Here is a 21,696-nt window from a genome sequence, read left to right as displayed (position 1 = left end):
TTTCGATCTATTTTCCTGGAACATATGCCGTATCTGACAACCCGATTTCACTATCTCTTGTTCATTCATCAATCCACTCATCATTCCTTTCATCATTCATCATTCCTTAACATTCAAGTGCCGGGGAAGTGGTTACCTCCCACGGTCTCCCATCAATCCATTCCATTCATCGTTGCAGTCAGATAGGCATAGTTCCAAAACAAAATATGGCTTGACATAACCTTTTCAACTTTATTTTCCTCAAAACGTTTTTTTTTAGACATAAATCATTTTTCTCAGTCAAGATCGAGCATCATCTCATATCACATAAACAAGTCGAACAAATCACAAATCACTCGATATATCAACACATATTTCACGTAACATCACTTTCACTTTGATCACATATAACATGATGCTTCGAAAGCCCACGTAAAAACTTCTCGTTAAAAAAAACTGTACGGTAACTAGAAAGCCCACGTAAAAACTTCTCGTAAAAACTGTACGGTAACTAGAAAGCCCGCGTAAAAACTTCTCGTAAAAACTGTACGGTAACTAGAAAGCCCACCTCGTTCGTTTAAAGCCTTCACGCCGTGTTCCTCTCTTTCTCCTCTTCTCTTTCTCGGCTACGCTCACGCCGCCACCACGCTACCGCCACCGCTGCTGTATGCGCGGCGGCTCGCCGTCGCGGTCCGCCCCAGCCACCGTCACCGAGGATCTCCCCCAGCCGCCGACGCCGTTCCCGACAGGTAGGTGGTCGGAAATTCGTTCCTCCATCCCCTCTCTTCTCTCTCTCGGATTTCTCTCGATTGTGAAGTAAATAAATGAAAAGGAGGGAGGTTGTATATATAGAAAATTTTTTCATAAAAGACAAAATTTCACGTATTTTCGTTTTGATGCGACGAGTAATTAATGTGGTCGTCGTTGGAAAACGTGTCTGATGTGACGTGGTTCTTATCCACTTTTCATCTTGATGTGACGCGGTTCTTATCCAACTTTTCGTCTTGATTTGTTGTCGAAAGTGTATTTGATACGTGGTTTATTCTTTCGTGTAGGTATCATTTTGGGCTCGTAACAATTGGGTTTCAAATTGGGCTAGGAAAGAATAATTGTTTGGCCCCAAAAGTGAAATACTTCTCTCGATAAAAGAAACAAGGTCGAAAAATTTTCAAGTGCACAAACGACGGTCATTTCAAGAACACAATAAAAAGGTAGAAAAAGTCGGGGTGTTACAAAAGGTTAGATTGTTTATAAGGATTATTAGCCACGGTGCTGGACATGTCATGAATAGAAGACATGTCTACACAATAATAATAAAATAATAATACTAATACTACTACTACTACTAATAATAATAATAATATATTAATATTAGTATTAATAATTTTAAGGATAAAGTTGCATGTGGTGGTCTTAAATAAGAAGTCATGATTTTACAATAGAGTTGCTTTGTCTTATCATTATAAAATTGACAGCCAACAATAATAAATCGACACCCCATAAAGCATTATTCAATACTCCATTATAAAGCTAACGACAGAAAATAATTTTAACATAAAGGTCTGTTTTCTATATTGCATAAATGACATGACAAAAAAAGGTGACGAAAATTGTACATGTAATTTCATTTGTAATTAATTATATTTAGATGTAATAGAGTAACAATTATAGAATGACTTTAAATAAGATAGTTCATGAGGGTATTCACGTCATGTTTTAATATGAGTGACGATTTTTTTTTAAATTTTATTCGATTCCAGTAGTGGGATTTGATCTTTTGCCATTCATACAAATCTGCCCCTCCGAAATCAACTGCGCCGTCCCTGCTGACGCAACATTATACATATAATACAACTATTACTTGACTTAAGAAAATACTCAAAATTAATAGAATCACCAAACGATTCATCGATCATGCTAATCACATTAAAAGTTAAAACAGTATTATAGTAGGAGTATGATACGAACCTTGTTCGTATCTTTTCTCCGGCGTCCTTGCGTAGGATCGGCGGAGGCGAAGATCTGGCTGTGCGCGGAAGACCTATCCGTCGGGCAGCGCAGAATCTATGTAAAAGATAATTCTCAACTCGTCGTTGGGCAAAAGATTAATATTGTATTTCGTTGATTGAATGAATAAAATGATAACAATCTATCCTATTTATAATACTAGAATACTAGCTTAGGGAACAAGAAATAAATATAAGAAAAGATATGCAAATCTCTAAAATATCTCAACAAATTAATAATTCCTAAAACTAAGACTCGTATCAACTCCCCCACGGTTAAAATCCACCTTGTCCTCAAGGTGGGAACCACGAACTAAGGACGAGAGCTGAAAGCAAAAGCTTGGCGAGGCGTCTCCTCCTGGATCAAACACACACCGAGCAGTTGCTCGTGTCCCTTCATCACCCCCATAAAAAAGCAACGAAGGCCGACTGATGTGGTCACCCCAATTCCATACTAAAACAAAAAGCTTTTCCGTACCTCGCAGAATGCCCAAACATGATGTTGCATTGCGCGGAGGAATCAACCTAGCATCGAGCGATGTTGGTCGATGATTCATACTTGTAACATCACCGACATTCAAATCCATATGGACATAAGCAATCATGGGCAAACCAACGTAAGAACCACCTCCTTTCTTCCCCAATTGTTTAGACTTTAATCTCGGCTCTTCTTCAAACAAGCTTCTCCTCACCTCCATTTTTACCTTAAGGTCCGATTTTGTTGTCTCACCTGCAGTCTTGTACTCAACTATAATATTCTCAATCTTCATTGGCTCTTTTCCTTCTTGTGTATTCGTTTCCCACTCTTTCTTCATGGAGCTCGGGATAGCAGCTGCTGGACGCTGAGTAAAGGTCGCAAATGGTGTCGTCACAGGCGGCGGGGGCACGAGCTGGAAAGGTCCCGGTGCGGAGTCGGACAACAGCTCCAAGGGCGGTGCTGGACTCGGCTGTTGCGGTTGGAGTGGTGGAGCCGCTGAGTCCTTGGGAACAAAACGTGAAGGCCCACAAGAAGCCTCATTATTTCTTGATGGAGGACATGCCATCTTTCGGAGTGGTGCAGAAACATGGGGCTGATCAAGATCGGGCTCGGGCTGCGGTAACGATCGTAATTTGCTGAACCGGCGATTTGTGGCTTCGAACCAAGTTTCTATCTTGTCACATGCTTCCATTAAGCGGTCTAACTTTGCGTTAATCGGGTCCTCCGCTTTGGTGGCTGGACGAGGGTGATATTGAGGCTGCCATGGCCGATATCGGGCGTAGGAGTTTCGCGGCTCGACGTATGAATCCGGGACCATATCTGGATCACGATACGGTGGTGGATAACAGTTATCGGTTCGTTGTCGGGGCGGATCCCAACAAGTGGGGCGGCGCGTCTGGACAGACCCCATTCGGTGAGGTTGCGGCGGACCGTAGGGTTCACGCCTGTACCTGGGTGGTGGCTGATCATAGGGCGGAAAACCCGGTGGATCGCGGCTGCCTGGAGGGTCCCAGCAGGTTGCACGTCGTGGTCGGAATAGCTGCTGTTGATCCAGGGTGTATTGTGCACTACGCCCAACTCCGGCATAGCTGCGTGACACATGGTTCTGGTCGAACTGGCGATGATAGTTGTAGGACATGATAACAGAAGTCGGAGGATGAAATCACTTCGACGAAGCGCGCGGGAATCCTTCCCGTCAGGCGTTGGCGAAGTAAGGTTGTCCGGCGGGATTCGAGATGGTGGGAGGGTCACCTCTCAATGAGAGCACCAGTTGATACGAACCTTGTTCGTATCTTTTCTCCGGCGTCCTTGCGTAGGATCGGCGGAGGCGAAGATCTGGCTGTGCGCGGAAGACCTATCCGTCGGGCAGCGCAGAATCTATGTAAAAGATAATTCTCAACTCGTCGTTGGGCAAAAGATTAATATTGTATTTCGTTGATTGAATGAATAAAATGATAACAATCTATCCTATTTATAATACTAGAATACTAGCTTAGGGAACAAGAAATAAATATAAGAAAAGATATGCAAATCTCTAAAATATCTCAACAAATTAATAATTCCTAAAACTAAGACTCGTATCAGAGTAGTACTACGTGCATTTTATATTATGGTTTACATTAAATAAAAGTTTATGCCAACTGGAAAGAAACAGAGATTAATTAAGGAATATGAATCAATTACGTGATGAGCATACTAATCAAATAAAATAACATTAAAGTCATTATTAAATTAATTGAATTTCTATTAGTTGTACACCTCATAGGTCGACAAATACACCCCATAGGCCATAACTATTTTTCATGCCATCAAAAGCATTATTATTGTGAATAATTTATTGTAATAATTTGTAAAGCAATAAATATTTGAGTATTGCATCACTAGATTTACTACTACTATTTTTTCATTGAAAATGACAATTGCATCTTCCTTGAATTTATTACTCCATTTTTAACCTATTCTAAGTACCAAAGAGTACCAACTATCGTAGGTTTTGTAAGATTAATTTAGACGTTATCCTTTTTTTTTTCTTTGAAAACAAAATATTAATCTTATAAATTAATAAATTGAATTATCAGGAATAGAAAATATAGTAATCCTATATCTATATTTCTATTATTAATCTAAAATTGTAAGCTTTCCGATATATCTCGAATTCTCCATCGTTACTCTCGAAAAAGAAAAACAAAAAATCTCGAAATTCTTGTTTTATCTTCCGTGATGCTTCGATTTCTCAGCTCTCAAAAATCTCTTATTTGAGCCGTTTTCCTCATCAATTTGGCGTGTTTCTCTCGTGTTTTTGGTGAATATAATCATTTCCATTTAGTTATACGTGTAGCTTCGATGTGAAGTTTGAGTTCTACATTTATGAGTATGAAGCTGTGTTTGTTTGTTTGTGCGTGACATTTTGGGGATTTCTTCGGTGGTCGAATTGCGATTTGGAATAAAATCTAGCGGTGTTTGCGCGGCGCAATGATGAAGCTGGGATTGAAATCACGGTCGCGGAGAGTGGTGCAGGACAGCTCAATGGCGGTGGAGAAATCTAAGGTTTTAATGGGCAAAAATAAAAGCGAATCGGACGAAAACTGCAGTTATTTTTGCTGGGCGAGTTTGCCGCCGGAGTTATTGAGGGAAGTATTGATGAAATTGGAGGAATCGGAGTCCAAGTGGCCGGCGAGGAAACACGTAGTTGCGTGTGCGGGTGTGTGCAAGAGCTGGAGGGAAGTGATGAAGGAGCTTGTCAAGACTCCGGAAGCTTCTGGAAAGATCACGTTTCCTATCTCTGTGAAGCAGGTATTGTTTTTTTTTAATTCCTTCTTCAAAAATTGATGTTTGTTGTGTTGGTTATCTGCTGCATTAACACAATTTGCCGCATATGTTAAGAAATTCATCATGAATTGAGGGTAAACGTTGTAGTGGGATTAGAAAAGCTAATTTTGCAGTAGAGAATTCAGGCTTGTTTATGAGAAAATTGTTCTGTGAATATTTGTAATGTATCTCGGTGAATGTGAATTGTAATGTGGGGATTTGATGGTGTTTTGAATGATTGCTAATTTATCCTGGAGCTTTTAAGAGCCTGTTTCTGTAACAAGGGGTTTAGTTTTCTTTCATCATCTTAGATTCTCGAGGTTTCTTCAATGGAGACGAGAAATGTGGAAATGGAGTCGGTTCTGTGGTATAGCTAGATAGATAAATGGTTGGCATTGTTTCCCAGCTTGATTGTAAGGGATATACTGCTAATTAGTTAATTTAGTTTAGTGATTCGTATTCAGTCGAATGCAGAAAGGATTATTTCTTTCTTTTAGTATTGAGAGAAGAAGAAATTGCAGTACAATGAATTGATCTGGAAAGAAATCACTTTTGCCTTATCATGAAAATGTCTGATTATTGAGAGTGTGAGAAGAATTGTTCATGCCCATGATTCGATTAAAGGTTTAATCCAGCAAAATTAAGTGTATCCAAAAAAAATGTGCTATATGCATAGTTTTGTTAAATATTTAAAAGAATATTCAGTGATTTTGTGAAAAATCTCTCTTCTTGCTTCTTGGACTTCCTTGCATTTATGAAGCTTTCCAGATCTAGAAAGTTTATTTGAAAAGCATGATATGGTATATATATAGTTCCTGAATACTGATACGGCTCATGGAAAATCGAGTGGCCAGTAGCAATTAACTTGTGCATGGTTTATTCTGGGAGGATGACATGGCCATTAACAATTTGTAGGCAATCTTGTTTACATTGGTTCAGTAGATTTATTTGAACTACCTCCTCTCCGGGAACATCTTTTTTCGGAATTTCATCAGATATTTTGGCATTTTCACTCCATGTTTTGTGATGGCCGTGCATGTGAAAGGAGAATATTCCAAAATTTTATTGGCATTCTTGATTCTTGTCTTTTCAATCAAGAATCCTCATTTGTTAAATGGATATTCAAACGGATAACCTTTGTGATTAAAACTTTTATTATAGTTACAACTTACATGTTTTGATTCCACTAAAAAATCTCTGTTTTTATGCAGCCTGGCCCAAGAGAATCTCTTATGCAGTGCTTTATAAAAAGGAATCGGTCGAATCAAACATATTATCTTTTTGTGAGCTTAAGTCAAGGTGAATTGTGTTCTCTTAGCTGCTTTCCTGCCAAATAATTTTTGCAAAAGCTTTCTTCTTGATTTATATTTAGCATACATTTCATTGATTTTTTCTTTAACATCCTCCATTGTTATCTGTGGCAGCACTTGCTGATGATGGCAAGTTTCTTCTTTCTGCTCGTAAGTGTAGGCGGCCAACATGCACAGATTACATGATCTCTCTACACGCGGATGATAATACTTCAAAGGGGAGTGAAACTTATGTGGGAAAGCTAAGGTGAGTGTCTATTTTCCTGCTAATAATTGTGAAATTTATGTTAAGAAAAAGAGAAGCTGAAATCTCGTTATCTCCTCAGATCGAATTTTCTTGGAACCAAGTTCGTCGTCTTTGATGCTCTTCCTCCCCATTCTGGAGCCAAGATGGCAAAAAGCTGGTCCACCCGCATGGTCGGCTCAAAACAGATTTCGCCTAAGCTTCCTGCTGGAAACTATAACGTAGCGCACATCTCATACGAGTTGAATGTGTTGGGAGCCAGGTAAAATAATCTTCTTGCAATTGCTGAAATTTTATGTTTTCACCATTGGATATGGGCTTTTATCCGGATCTTGACTCGCCAGACCATGTCACTGAAGATTTTATGTTTTTCATGTAATAAGTTGAATTCTTCAATACTTTATATGATGTGCAGAGGTCCAAGAAGAATGCACTGTGTTATCGATGCAATTCCAGTTTCCGCCATTAAACCTGGAGGCGTTGCTCCAACGCAGACATACTTCCCTCTAACCAGCATCGACTCCTCTCCTGCCCTCCCACTTTTCGGCTTAAAATCAAACTCTTTTAACAAATCCTCTTCCGGCCTGTCAAGCAACCATGCTGATGGACCCCTCGTCTTAAGAAACAAGGCCCCGCGTTGGCACGAACAGCTCCAGTGCTGGTGTTTGAACTTTCATGGCCGTGTGACTGTCGCATCGGTCAAGAATTTCCAGCTGGTTGCTTCCCCTGAGAACGGTGAGGCCGGACCAGAACACGAGAAGGTGATCCTTCAGTTTGGGAAGGTGGGGAAAGACGTCTTTACAATGGACTATCGCTACCCGCTCTCAGCCTTCCAGGCGTTCGCCGTCTGCCTCAGCAGCTTCGATACCAAAATCGCATGCGAGTAGAATTAGTTTGCTGTGGTTAAGAATGGTGTATCCATGTAAAGAGACGTGTATGGTTCTTAACCGCCTTTGTTCGATCAAATTAATACTACAATGTAATGTAAAGATATTGTCTCTTTATGTTCAGTCATTTGCAGAAATGTTGTAAAGAGATAGATATCAGCATGCTAAATTTTTAAATGAAGAAATATGTTTATAATACTGTGTGTGACTCACAGAGTTCTGTTTCTTGGAAGCGCCATTGATGATGGATGATACACAAATGTGAGCCAAAAATAATTTCAAAACGGATTTATCAAGGGTTTTACAAAATATTGTTTCTACTTGTAATATCTATATACTGCCCTCCATTGATTAACACAGAGCAAAATCCAACTATCATATTTACATACACAGCAACTTCTATATTCAAGCCGTCTGCATCTGCATACTCATACCAGAGAGCGATTCTGCACTTTCCTCATCTTCAACAGGCAAATCGTCGGCCAGCGAGGCCGGCTCATTGAGGCCACGTACAAACTGCGTGAAGCGCGGGAAGTGCTCCGGGGAGAAGAACTCCGCTCCCATCCTTTGATACGTGAACAAGTTCGCCACCGCATTTTCGCCCATCAAGTTCTTGCTCATCTGCTCGAAGCTCCTCGGGGCGCCACAGGCCAACGCGTTCTGCCCGGACACAACGGTCTTGTGCTTCCTGCAACTAGCCTGCATCACTGCCAGTAGGGTTTCTGGGCTCGACCAGGACTCAGCTGGCTGCCGGTCGTCTGACAGGTCGAAGCCTGGCAGTATCACCTGGCACGAGTATCTCGAGAACATCTCAGCAACGGCTCCATATCCGTCTCTCCCCGCCGTGTTGTAGAATCCAGCTGTCAACTCCGAAGGGTGAGACCGCGCTTTGCTCCACGAGTGCACCAGAGGGATCTTCCCCGACAACGAGACAGGGTCGTCACTGAAGGTTGAGGCAGCCATAGAGAGAACTCGATCCCCGTGTGATAACAGTTGGCTTGAATACCAAGAGAGAAAGAAATCTCCATACTGATTCTCCCAAGCCCCGCCATTCTCCACAAAGAACCCTCTCGCCATCGGAGACTCGAAGTAGTCGGGGGCATCGTGGGGGCCACCGAGCCCCCACAGAGGGTTCCCATGTGCTTCAGCATGCTGCTTCAGCTGGCTGAGCATATTCACGTCATAGCATTGGAACTCTCCGGCTCCAACGAGACTTGCACTCATTGTCCGATGGGATGGATACCGCAGTTCCCCATCAGGTCCGAGACCAATTGTCAAGCCCTGGATACAAAGAAACTCAGACTATCAGCAACCAAGACAACTTCTTGACATATGAGTATCGAAGTAAACAAGACTCTACCGTGATCGTGGAGCCCATGAAAGGCGAAAACGAGGATTTGAAGCTCTCGAGGAACTCCTTGTACACTTCAAGTGGAGTCATTCCATCTAAAGCAGGAACATCATCCACACCTAATGAGAGACAGTCTTTATACTGCTGGCCCGATTTATCTGTAAAGTAAATGCTCGGGTCCGATTCACCAATCATGGAAACCCATTCTGGGAGAGGCAGCTTGGGATCGTTTGACGCATGGAAACAAAGAGATACATGAAGCTCGAGATCTAAACTTTTCACCATTTCGACTATGGCTAGGTAGCTCGACCATTCGTACTTTCCCCTTGCTTGCTCAGCCACACCCCACCACACCGGGAGCTCCACACCGTCTACCCCTAACAACTTCAGAGCCTTGAGCCCTGCAGCAATGGCCCGAGCATGGTTGATCGAGTTGCAGCTGGAGACGGTGTCAAGTGGCAAGCCGACATACAGCTTTGTACCGTTGATCTGCAAGCACATTAACATGTAAACTTAGTCCATTTGTCTCTTCTTCCACTTGCAAAAGTAATGCAATATAGAAAAGATGAGTAGATACAACAGATTCATGTATAGCTCTACTAAACCAAGATTAAATTACTAAGCATTAGCACTAAAAACAATATCAAACACAGAAATGGTAACAAAACCAAATGCATAGGAGACAGGCTTCACTTTCTTCCTGGCTTATAAAATCCAAGGTCACTATTTCACTACCAAATATTATAAGAAAAACAAGAAAGATGCATCTTTTTAGCTTATTTCAGCCTATTTAAACACAAAAGATATTTGAAAACAAGTTCCAGAGTCAATTGATTAACAGAATATACTGAAATCCAAGGTCACATATTTACTAGCAAATACTCCATATAAGAGGAGGAGGAGAGGGGGGGGGGGGGGGGGTAATTTATTATGACGAACTGCAAATACTGAAAAAACTCTCATCTAACATAACAAACAATTCATGAATTACTATCAAGAAAAACTCAAACCATGACACAACAAACAACAAAATTTATAAAAAATAACAAATTGAAAAGCAAGGACTCACGGTTGTGTTTGTTGCAGTGTTTGAAGCTTTCTGATAAACAAGAGGTTGATTTTGAGCAGAAGAAGATGCCCTAAGACTAAGAATTGCAGATCTTGAAGGCCATAAAAATCTTCGGCTCTGAACAAGATTGCATCCCTTTGAATAACTCTTGAAATTCAAGATGTTAGAATTCCATTTTTTTCTAAGATTGCACAACGCACCATTATCAATCCTTCCAAGATTAAGCTGTGAGCTCCCAATCACGGACACCTCCATACTTGCAAATATCCCAAATAAAAAATAATTAAATCTATTTGCAAGATTTTGGGAAAATTGAGATTTTATGTAAAAGTGAAAAAGACAGAGTTTTTAGGGGATTTGATCAAAGAAATTGGATGAAATCCCACGAAGGTGATTTTTCTTTGATGGGTTTTGATCGAAATCGAGAATTGTGAATTGGAGGGGAAAATGTGAGATTGAATGTTTGGAAGTGGATAGAATTTTATAGAAATATTTGTATGCATTAAAAGAGCAAAGATTGGGCCCCATTTTGGAAAAAAGAAAAAAAGGGAAATCGATGTATTCACAGCTCGACACGTGTCATGGATGAAGTGAAACCTACGGCAGCCGCACAATAATTGAAATGGCGAACTTTTTTTTTTGTATTATTTGTGATTAGTCAAAATTAGCATTTCATTATTTCATTTATACAAAAATATTCTTATTATGTGGATTTCTTTCTCACCTCGAAATAATTTTAAGACATTCTCACCTGCATTTCTTGAAATCAATGTCAATTTCTTTTAAAAATTTTTCATGACCAAACAGAATACTACTAGTATGTAATAACTTTCTCAATGCAAAATGTTTGTTGAATGGTAGTAGAAAATAATGTAGATGTATAAATGGGCAATAAGAGATAAAAAGTAGACATGCTTTACAATTATTTTTCATTACTTTTTTTTTCTATATCTATTAAGTACTTTTCATAAATATGGACTATCTATATTTATGAGACTGAATGAGTATTATATTCTATGTATTTCATTAAAAGTGAGTTGTATGTAATTTTGAACTATGGAAAGACAACTCTTATTTCTTAATTATATGTTTAAATTAAATGTTATTAAATCACACTTATAATGAGAAGGATATAATGACAAAAAATTCTAATTTGTGACAATTAATGTCGAACTGTTTAAGAGTACTACGAATTCTTCTCCCGAACAAAAAAGGGCGATAATAAATAATTCAACTTTGGATGACTAGATAACTCGTAGTGAGATAAAATTAAATAATAAAAATTGGATAATTTATAATTGTGACCAAGTATAATTTGGATAAAAAAAAGTCGTGACATGTAAAGTGCAAGTGGGAAAAAGGGTCGCTAAATAAAGGGCAAAAAAAGGGGAAACAAAAATATTTGGAATTATTGTGTGACACCCAATTTAACGACCACATTTTTTTGGTTTATTTCTCGAAATAAAAGTTAGGTGTTGAACGATGACAAAATTCTGACGCGTATTAATGCATATTTTTCCTCATTATATTATTTGACCGTTTATTTAGAATTATTTCACACCATGGAAACACTAAATCATTGTAAGCCTCAAAATCTTGCAGCTTTGTCATTTTTCTGTGTGTGGAGGTGTTGTATTGTTTTTTCTTTTTGCTATTTTTCATGATTTTGATTTGGTTATGGTTTTGAGATGTTGTATGACTATATCTATATGTATGATATTCTTGTTTTATTCATTTCTTAACAGTATGTGTTAGGTTGGGTGTCCGACGCCTGTAATATCATTTTGATTATATATGGTTTTAAAACGTTATTGTGAAATATTATAGCGAATATTTTACATTAAATGAACACATAAAATATATAAAAAGAGATAAGTGAATCAGTATAAAATTTTGGTTCTCAAATGGGATTCGAGAACAAGGCTAAAATTCCATAAACAAGAGATGCATGCATTTTCAACTAATTCATTTTATATTTCAATTTGTTAGTGAATAATTAACACCACTAAATCAACTAAGTATAAAATTGAAAATCACAAATGAGCACCGATAGTTTTCGTAGTTTTTTGCGATTATTTATATCAACAGATGTCTTTAATTATACACTGCTAATTATAATCGTGGTTTTATATTATTATTTATTATTTATAATACATTGCGTATAAAGTGTGTCACGCATTAATTTAAAATTTCAAAATCATATTCCACAACATATTCATTCTCATATTCGTATAATCGTATATATATATAGGTGGACATTATTAAAACATTTAAAAAAACCAATCTAATTTGTGACACAAGCATTATTAATATACAAAAGGGAAAAACATTATTTCAGTGAAGAAAATGCATAAAATCATCTATAACTATAAGGAAGCGGTGGCGGTTCGTCAGAGTAACCATATGGGCCGGTGTGACTATATGGGCCGGGTGGGCCCGGTGGGCCTCCTATGACAGAGCCCAATATCCCATGATGGTGATGCCCGGTGACCACCGTCGGCGGCGGCGGTGGTGGTTCCGGCGATCCATACGGCGGCCAGGGAAAGCTACGCTGCCCCCCAAAGCAGTCTTCCAACAGCCAGCAACAAGAGAATACATAGCAGCTACCACATGCAAATTCATTCAAAAAACACAATTTTTTTATCTTTTAAAAAAATGAATAATGTAGAGTTTTCAAATATGAATTAAATATTAATAAGTAAATGGGTTGGTTTGATTAAATATCTGGTCAATATCATTATTTTTTTAAAAAAAAAGCTAATTACCAGTACCTTATAATTTTGATATTTTTTTCAGTTACTCATATATATAGATTTGGGAGAAAGTATGTATAATTTGAAAACTAAAATAGTACTATTTTAATACTATTCAGTTAATAATTTTTATGAGTGATATATAAATTAATATAAAAAAATAACAATTCCGCTTCCAAATTTCCTTCAAAATCTATATAATGATACAATTTTTAAAAAATGTCAAATTTGACTATTTTAAAAAATTGAGATTGACCAGAATTTGACAAACTTGATGATTTTTCTAATGATTTACCAAAAAATGTAGAGAAGAAATACTGACCAAGAACAGATAGCAGTGCACAAGTTGTAGAAACAACCATGGAGCAGGCTCGATCTCCGGCCCGGGCCTGGGCCCGGCCCACCATGCCCACTCAGTGGCTTCATACCTTCAATTTTTTGCCAAAGAACATAAATATGAAACCCAAATAAAATGAAAATAAGAAGTGTTTGAGTATATTTATGAGAGTGTGAAACGGTGGAATTTGGAAGATATTGCATGTTGTTGCATGAACATGTCCACGTATCATTTTATTTAGACAACATAAACTCCACATTGTCCTTTTCCATTGGCTTTCTATTTTGCTATGTTTGCAATTTTATTGTTCTCCTAAGGAGTATTTTAATTTTTTCACCTTTTACAAATTCAATAGATGGATGTTGAATTTTACACAACTATCCATCCATGAGCAGTCTCCAACTTAATTTCCAACTTCCATTAAATTTTTACACCATGTAACAAAAATAGAGAATCCCTTAAACTAAAACAAGAACTAATTTCCTCATCAAGAAAAACTTATGCAACAGCAAAAGCTTCAAACAAAGACACTGCACTGATCAATGTAGGCAAAAAAAAGAAAGAATTGTTTTGACATTAGAAATGTATAATAAAGGTAGTCGTGTTACAAAAGAAAGAAATGACATGAACAAGAAGATATATTTTCATATATATGTTACCTCGTAAAACAGTTTGGAAAATTTTCCCGCCAAAGATGATACTATAACACAATAATCTGCACCTTCTTCATGTATGTGATAAGAGTGTGTGTTACATTACAAGTCTTCGCTCTCCTTATTCCGGCTCGAGTTCTTGTCCTTCCGATTATCCTTCTTCGATGGTTTCGACCTCCTTCTTGGGGCTCCGACACCAGCAGGATCCGCCAACGGGCCAGACCAAGTCTGCATCGGGTCTTTAGAGTACGAGAAATTAGTCGAGCTGAAGGGTATGTCGGGAGGATCATAGTTCGGATCGAGGTGCTGAGATGCCCCCAGAGGGTAGCCAAGCCCTCCGTCTTGGTGCGGAGGAGGGAACTTCTCGCTCTTGCTCTTTGCGTTGGCGTGGGAAATCAGACGCCGTCTCTGCTTCAACAAGGCAATAGTTACTCCCAAACCAGTGTTTAGAAATGCCACTAACTATGTCAAACACATAGAATGATAGAAATCACCGGGAGAAACACAATCCGTTGAGATACGTATGGAATGTATAACGGAAGAGAGATGGTACGAAAAAATGCATAAACGTTCCGAATAATAGAAGAAGTTTAACAACTTACATCAATATTAGCCTGAAGCTCAGCATTGGCTTCGGGAGCAGGAACTCCCCGAATTGCCCTTTCACGTGTCCGAGGTTTCTTTGCACCGTCAGCATGAGTTTTACCAGCAGCTCTTAGCCTACAATCGCGCAAACCATGCCGTTAGGTTTTCCAAAAGCAATGCATAATAGATCACAGTAAACAAAAAAGGGAAAGAAACTGCAAAATCAAGACAATACAATGGTGTAACACAGAATTTTGTATGGTGATAGTTTTCCAGACCTTCGGGCTTCTTCATCACGACGCTTAGCATCCATCTCCTTACTAGGTGGATATTTCGGAAGGCTGGAAGGTTCACACGCAAACGGCTTGGTTGTGAAAAACTGCATTGAGGCAAATAGAGAATCCATGTTATTGTTCTTTTATCTCCAAATGTGATCCTCACAAATACATATCAATTAAAAGAATATATAGATTCAACAGTTTCTAAATTTCGCGAGGGGAAAATATTTTATATCCTTCCTCGCTTGTCGTTTCTAGTGTGTGGAGAGAAGATAGGGAGGCAGAGAGCTCACTTCACTCTTTAGCGCAGCCGTAGCAGTTTGACGTTCGCTTGGATCAATTGCCAGTAGAGTATCAATCAAAGACAATGCTGACTGAGGGAAATCTTTAAACGTCTCCTTTATGCATCGTTTATACGAATGCTGAGGTTTGAATATGGTCGCATGAGGAAGCTTCGACTTCTTCCAATATTCTTCAGGTGGAGAACCACATAGCTTGAAGATCCTGTGAAGTTGTTCCACCTACGCGCATAATAATAACGTCGTGTTATGGCTATAAAATCAACAGTGACATTAAAAATTGACCTGTAGATTCAAGAAATACAAGTGAGCATGTTAGATTCAACCATTCAAGATATAAGAATACAGTAAAACACGCCAGAGACGACAATCAGTCTCACTGATGATCATGTGAATAAGCAGGGAAAGAAAGTACAAGCAGCAGTTAGTATGAATGGTTTTCAATGATCAGTTTTAGCATTGATAAAATAAAAGGGCACCTCTGTCCGGCCCGTCATGATTGGCTTCCCAGCAAATAGCTCCGCTAAAATGCAGCCGGCGCTCCACAAATCAATACCCACACCATAGTGAGTGGCCCCAAGAAGCAGCTCGGGCGGCCTATACCACAGAGTGACCACACGGCTAGTCATTGGCTGCTTGTGATTGGGATCAAACGTGGAAGCCAATCCAAAATCGGCTATCTTAAGAACTCCTCCATCACTGATGAGGAGATTCGAGCCCTTAATGTCTCTATGCAAGACGTGGCGGTTGTGACAGTGTTCAAGGCCAGACAACAGCTGATTCATGTAGCACTTGACCTAACATACCAATCAAACTATTGAAACATAAGGAAAACAGTTTCGAATCTCCGAGCAGTCAAGTTAATAAAACAAACAGAGACAGATCACCACACCTGAGGTTCGGTAAACTTGATCCTGGGATTTGAAACAAGACCAGCCAGATCATGCTCCATGTAATCGAAAACAAGGTACAAACTACAAGACATCCTTGATGTCGCTAATCCTTGCAGTTTCAGCACATTGGGATGATCCAGACGACGCAGGATCAAAATCTCCCTAGCCATGAACCTCACACTCTCGGGCTCCAAATTATCGAATCTAACCTTTTTTAGGGCTACAACTTTCCCCGTTATAGCATCTCTAGCTTTATACACATTACTATAAGTACCTTGCCCAATCTAAAAACACAACATAAACAGGAAAAAACCATTAATACATAAAATAAAGTAGCACAAAAACAGAAAGTAGCAACCAAACCACATTCATCAGCCACTTGCCTTATCAATCTTTACAAACGAATCAGCACGACGAGGCGTCCACCCATTGATCGCCTCGCCTGCCACAGCAGAGAGCCAAGAAGGCCATCCAGCAGCCACTTGCTCACCATGGATATTCTTAGGAGGATTGCTCAGCCTCGGATTCGGCCTAGACCGTCTCCTCTCGCCTCTAGGCTGCCGAGCATTCCCTTCCTTCCTCTCCTCCTTATCCCGGCCATTCGGAGCTTGGCTTCCACCACCAACACCAACACTAGCAGCCTCTCCTTCTTCCTTATCTACTGATCCAACAACTACCTTCTCCCTCCTCCCAGAATCTCTCTCTTCCCCTTTCCCTCTCCCCTTTCCAGCTACATCGCCGCTACCTCGCTCAGACGACGAAATCTCTTTCCCAAATACACACCCCATTTCTCAATAACCCTAACTCTCATATCTCACCACATAACATAATCACACAGCTCATTCAAAACCCCAAGAAATCAAAGATTCACCAGAAGGTAGCCAAGGCTCAAACCAGATCAATCTAATTTGGGAAAATTAGGCAAATGGGCAGCCCTAAATTCAATAAAAATGAAATCTTTTATCAAGTAATTCTTAACTAAATTATGATCTTGCACTCCGGTGGGAAGAATCAAGGAAAAGGGAAAAGGGGAAATGTTCAATTAAGTCGCTGCCCCAAAAGAAGAAGCAACAATTATGAATTGAACAAACCCCACAGCTTATGGAGCAACAAGAATAATTAAGAAGCAAATATACCTACAAAAAGCAAAGACAGTAATACTATTATACAGTGGAAAAAATACTTGTAGTGGTTTTATTGCGCTCTGCTTTGTGTGGGACTGAAGATAGATCACAGTGAGCTTATGCCAAAAAGGATAATTCCCCACTTTGGTCAAAAATTAGGATTTTTTTTTGTACTGGTAAGAAAATATGAAGTCTTGAAAATGATCAAGCAGCAGATCTACTCTTACTGTAAGAAGATGTGTGTGTGTGTCTGAGAGAGAGATTGAGAGAGAAGAGAGAGATTTTTTGGCCGGGAGCGAAATGTAAATTGCTGACGTGTGAAGGTAACAGTCAACATAGCTATACAAAATTATGAATTTATTTATGGATAATTAGGTTCCGTATCTTAATACCGTCTCTTAACAATCTATTTCTTTCACTATTCATGTGTCCCACTACACTTTTTACCTCTTATCTCCATCTCTTAATCATCTCATCTCTTAACTATTCATTGAATATCATTTTTTATTTTTATTCCCAACAAATTCAATTAATAAAAACATACTTCATTAAATAAAAGAAAATTACAATTTAAAATCCTAAAAAAATAAAAAAACACATAATTAACATCTAAAAAATGGTGGAAAAAATGTAGAGTTTGTGAGAATGTAGTGTTGGTGTGTGGAAAAAATGGTGGGGGGATTGGGTTATTTATAGATGAATGAGGGGAAAAAAGAAAAAAAAAATTGAAAAAAAACTGTAAAAAAAGGGGCAAAAAAGGTCGAAATTTATTTTTTTCCCAATTTTTTTAAAAAAATAATAATTAAAAACTGTCAAAAAATCGACGCTCACTCGCAGGCCGGCGAGTGAGCGTCACGCACCACTCGCTGCTCGCCACGTGGCCAACGCGCGTGGCGAGACGGGCCGCATCCCACCCCTCCCCCGGGCTACGGGACGAGACAGAAAACTCGCATCGGCGTCTCGATGCCGTCTCATCTCTCCGGGACGAGATAGAGCCCGCATCGAGATGCGGATGCCCTTAGTATTTTGATTTTGGGAGGGGGTTGATAAATATTTTAGGTAAATTTTTCTTTAAAGCCAGAAATTAATCTGTGAAGAATCAATTAATTTACAAGTAGGAAAAAGCGGAAAGAAAATGTTTCTTTGACTAAGTAGGACCATAGATTCCTGTTCATTTTCAACCAAACACATTTTTTAGTAGAATTAAATATGTTGTAAATAGAAAAATGTAAGTGCACCAATAAAAATGACCTCTAGTTAAAATATTGGTTGGGTTTTTCTATTCTATAATGGGAGACCTTGTATACTTTGATTTAAGTGAAGATTTGATTCATATAAAAATGTTTAGAGATCATGCACTTTATTATATTTAGTACAACTAATCAACTATGTATTGAGATTAGCAATTTTAATAAAGACTGTTGAATGATGAATAATTGAATATAAAGAAACTGTCATATAAAATAATGGCACAGGATTTAACATGTTGAGATTGGGTCAAACTAATTCGTAATATACTAGTAGCATTTAGTCATTCTACTGGTTTGATTAAATATTTTCATTATAGGTTTTTTTAGTTACGAACTTTCAATATGAGTATTTTTTTATAATTATTACAAGCCAGGCTTAATTAATATATGGATATGATTTTGTCGTTTTTAGTCATGATTTAAAAACATACTAATATCTTTACCATTGTCTGATTTATTTCACTGTGAAGAATAATTATAATATCCTGTAAATAAATGCGTTTTGACTATTGTGAAATCAGTTTAGAAAAAGAAAGTCAAGATATTATTTTTCAAAGATATGTTATAACTTGAGGTAAATTTGAATGATGCTTGATGGGTATAAGTACGTTTTTGGATGAGTATGTTGTGTGAAATTTGATTTTCGTAATTATAGGGATTGATTGCGTTACATTGATTTATTAGTCAGAACATAAAATATAATTGTAAAATATAGAAATGAAAGTAATACTATTATAGAAACACTATGTCAAAAAAAACCGTTTAATAATAGCATCTTGCTCGGTACACTTTAAAGTAATACTCGTAAACTTTTCTATGTATACTTACTCGTTTGATAAAAAGAAAGGGATATAAGAAGACATGTAATACCAGATAAGAAATACGGGCTTCATGTTAAGATATGCAAATATATGATTTTTTTTCGTTATTGTTTAATAGAAAAGAAATTATCTAAATTTGTATAGTATATTAAATAACATGGCTTAACTTGACAAATTGATAGGTTATATAAACTTGGTTAAAGTTATAATTTTGGTAAGATTGGGGAGGACCCTTGTCTTATATTGTGCTTTGAGTTAAGCTTAACTATAATATCAAACAACTAGAAATGTCCATATATAATTCTCTATCTTGGTATTACCAACTTATCAAACACGTCTAAATGATAGAAAATTTAACTTTAATGTATACGTAGTTGTGAGAAATGATATGCTACATACCTTATATGAGCACCACTCTTGTTTGAAGCATGTTTAGCGTTGTTCGTTTCGATTTATATATTTAGTTTGATTCTAATACATTAAAAAATGTTATTGAAAATTATAATTTCACAAAATTCATAAAAATCAAAGCTTGATTTGTTATTTTATTAATTTATTCAAAGTTATAGAGAAAATGAATAAATCAAGCTTTGATTTTTATGAATTTTGCGAAATTAAAAATTTTAATAACATTTTTAATGTATTTGAATCAAATTAAATATATAAATTGAAACGAACAATGCTAAACGTGCTTCAAACGAGAGTGGTGCTCACATAAGGCATGTAGCATATAATTCCTCACGTAGTTGTTATGATTTTAATAGAATAGTAACTTTAAATAAAATAATAAACACATTCTTCAACAAAATTAATTTTCATAACATGGATTTGAAAATGTGGTGAATCAAAACTTCATGAAATACTATGTGTTTTTAAAATTTATTCAATCCCATAGCTCCTTTCTATTGGTTGATATTTACTCTCTAGTTATTCATTAAGAACTAATTAAACATTGATCATCTCTCATACTACTTATGTTGTAGTGCTTAATTATCTTTCGTCCACTAAGGGCATCAGTAACCCCGTCCCCATTTCCGGCCCCAAGTCCCCTCCACGTCATCATTCCTCTACAGTTGCGGCCCAGGCCCCAACTGCTGTAACCCTGCAGGCCGCAACTCGGGCCGCAACTAATAAATGACACTATTCACAACTCCAACCTATTTAACTCGAAAACGCAATTCGTTGAACAATTGAAACCGGGAAAATGCATTGTTCATTCGAAATTAACATTACATTACTAGACGAAGTAAATTTAAAATACAAGAAACCCGGGCCACGACTACTACTTCTTCATTTGGGCGCGAAGGTAGGCGATCATCTCACGGTGCAACTCGAGCTCCTCGTCCGACATCTTCGATGTATCCCTCGCTGTCAACTCCGTCAGCTGGCTCATCCGCCATGTAATATTCATCTCCGACAAAGTGTCGGACATCTTATCCAGAGACGGATTGGTCGGCGGTGGCACCATAGCGGAGTTGCTCGCAGCTGCCTTCCCCTTTGCTTTCCTCTTGGCCGCCTTTGTTCCTGTCGGGCGGCTCTGAATGCTAGGAGAGGAGTAGAAGACATCGTCGTCCGTCACGTTGAGGTCGATCGCCGGACCTCCTTCGCTCGAAGAGTAGTTTCCAGAGGCGGAAACTTTGGTTCTCTTCGCCGCCCCAGTTGCCGCTGGCTCAGCACCGCTGGTGTACTTCGGGCTCTTCTCGACGAGCTTCCAAACTTCGAAGTACTTGAAGGTCTTCTTCCCGTCAGTGAAGAACGCTTCCTTTGCCTTCTCGACGAGGTCCGCCTCGCTGTGCCCGCTCGGCCACATACGGACTACGTTGGCCCACTTTCCGTTCCACTTGCTCATATCCGCCTGGACCCGGCCCCAATGCTTGCGCAGCTTCACGTAGCTACGCTCGCTCGACCCTTCCGGACGGCCAGCGTTATATTTCTGCGCAATCCGCTCCCAAAAAGCCTTGCCGGTCTGCTGGTTGCCGATGATAGGATCCTCGGAGACGTCGATGTAGTTCCTCGCAAGCCACATTGTCTCGGGCGGAGTGTACTTCTTCGGCCCATCCTCCTCCCCGACCTTCTCCTTTCCCCGCTCTTGAGCGGGCTCCATCTCACTGACCTCGAACTCGTCGGTGTTGACCGGCGATGTAATGTCGCCGTTGCTACCGACTCCCGGACTAGGCTGTGTCTGCGATGGTTGCGATGACGGTATGTACCAATTGTTCGAGTTAACGAACTCCTCCATCTCACGTTGATCGCTGTTGAACCAATCCATTGACGCCGAAAATACAAAGGGTATAATAGAGTATTGAAATGGAACGCGGGATTGAAATGGATGGAACGCAAGCTCGTATTTATAGACATCGAATTTAAAAAAAAAACAAAATTGGATTTGCGTCCCGGCCCGAAGACCGTGTAACGCTGGGCCGGGACGCGGGACTTGCGGCCCGTCACCGTGCAACCCCGTCCCGGGCCGGGACGCGGGACGCTCCCCAGGCCGGTCACGCGTCACCGGGACGGTCCTGAGCCGTGCCGCACTTCCGTGTAATGCATGGGACGGGCCGGGACTCGCAATTT

General features: G+C 39.1%; 4 protein-coding genes across 5 annotated transcripts; 1 reads left to right on the top strand and 3 right to left on the bottom strand.

Annotated features, from left to right (window-relative positions):
- Nucleotides 1–1,943: 1,943 nt before the first annotated feature.
- On the bottom strand, nt 1,944–4,040 carry LOC121759375 (early nodulin-75-like). The gene is made up of 2 exons (XM_042154938.1): nt 2,464–4,040; nt 1,944–2,043 (listed from the first exon to the last, which is right to left on the bottom strand). Exons 1-2 carry the CDS (start codon nt 3,599–3,601, stop codon nt 2,021–2,023), a joined length of 1,161 nt encoding a protein of 386 aa, XP_042010872.1. The 5' UTR covers nt 3,602–4,040; the 3' UTR covers nt 1,944–2,020.
- A 521-nt stretch (nt 4,041–4,561) lies between these two features.
- Nucleotides 4,562–7,908, top strand: LOC121783295 (tubby-like F-box protein 3). Its single transcript, XM_042181325.1, has 5 exons — nt 4,562–5,256; nt 6,483–6,570; nt 6,696–6,828; nt 6,908–7,087; nt 7,241–7,908. Exons 1-5 carry the CDS (start codon nt 4,936–4,938, stop codon nt 7,710–7,712), a joined length of 1,194 nt encoding a protein of 397 aa, XP_042037259.1. The 5' UTR covers nt 4,562–4,935; the 3' UTR covers nt 7,713–7,908.
- Nucleotides 7,909–7,974: 66 nt separating this feature from the next.
- Nucleotides 7,975–10,587, bottom strand: LOC121783285 (inactive beta-amylase 9-like). The gene is made up of 3 exons (XM_042181315.1): nt 10,133–10,587; nt 9,073–9,552; nt 7,975–8,993 (listed from the first exon to the last, which is right to left on the bottom strand). Exons 1-3 carry the CDS (start codon nt 10,385–10,387, stop codon nt 8,118–8,120), a joined length of 1,611 nt encoding a protein of 536 aa, XP_042037249.1. The 5' UTR covers nt 10,388–10,587; the 3' UTR covers nt 7,975–8,117.
- Nucleotides 10,588–12,344: 1,757 nt separating this feature from the next.
- Nucleotides 12,345–17,366, bottom strand: LOC121783271 (probable serine/threonine-protein kinase At1g54610). Of its 2 annotated transcripts, XR_006046557.1 has the most exons (9): nt 16,314–17,366; nt 15,930–16,214; nt 15,517–15,834; nt 15,032–15,259; nt 14,739–14,839; nt 14,478–14,595; nt 13,882–14,283; nt 13,208–13,313; nt 12,345–12,735 (listed from the first exon to the last, which is right to left on the bottom strand). XR_006046557.1 is itself a non-coding variant. In XM_042181303.1 (7 exons), exons 1-7 carry the CDS (start codon nt 16,716–16,718, stop codon nt 13,978–13,980), a joined length of 1,761 nt encoding a protein of 586 aa, XP_042037237.1. In that variant the 5' UTR covers nt 16,719–17,366; the 3' UTR covers nt 13,768–13,977. The 2 variants fall into 2 exon arrangements, 1 of the variants encoding a protein (XP_042037237.1); XM_042181303.1 differs by lacking the exons at nt 12,345–12,735; nt 13,208–13,313 and having other exon boundaries at nt 13,768–14,283.
- Between the last annotated feature and the right edge of the window lie 4,330 nt (nt 17,367–21,696).

This window comes from Salvia splendens, chromosome 2, assembly GCF_004379255.2.
Source record: "Salvia splendens isolate huo1 chromosome 2, SspV2, whole genome shotgun sequence".
Lineage (NCBI taxonomy): Eukaryota > Viridiplantae > Streptophyta > Magnoliopsida > Lamiales > Lamiaceae > Salvia > Salvia splendens.
This window is presented reverse-complemented; position numbering and strand designations above follow the sequence as displayed.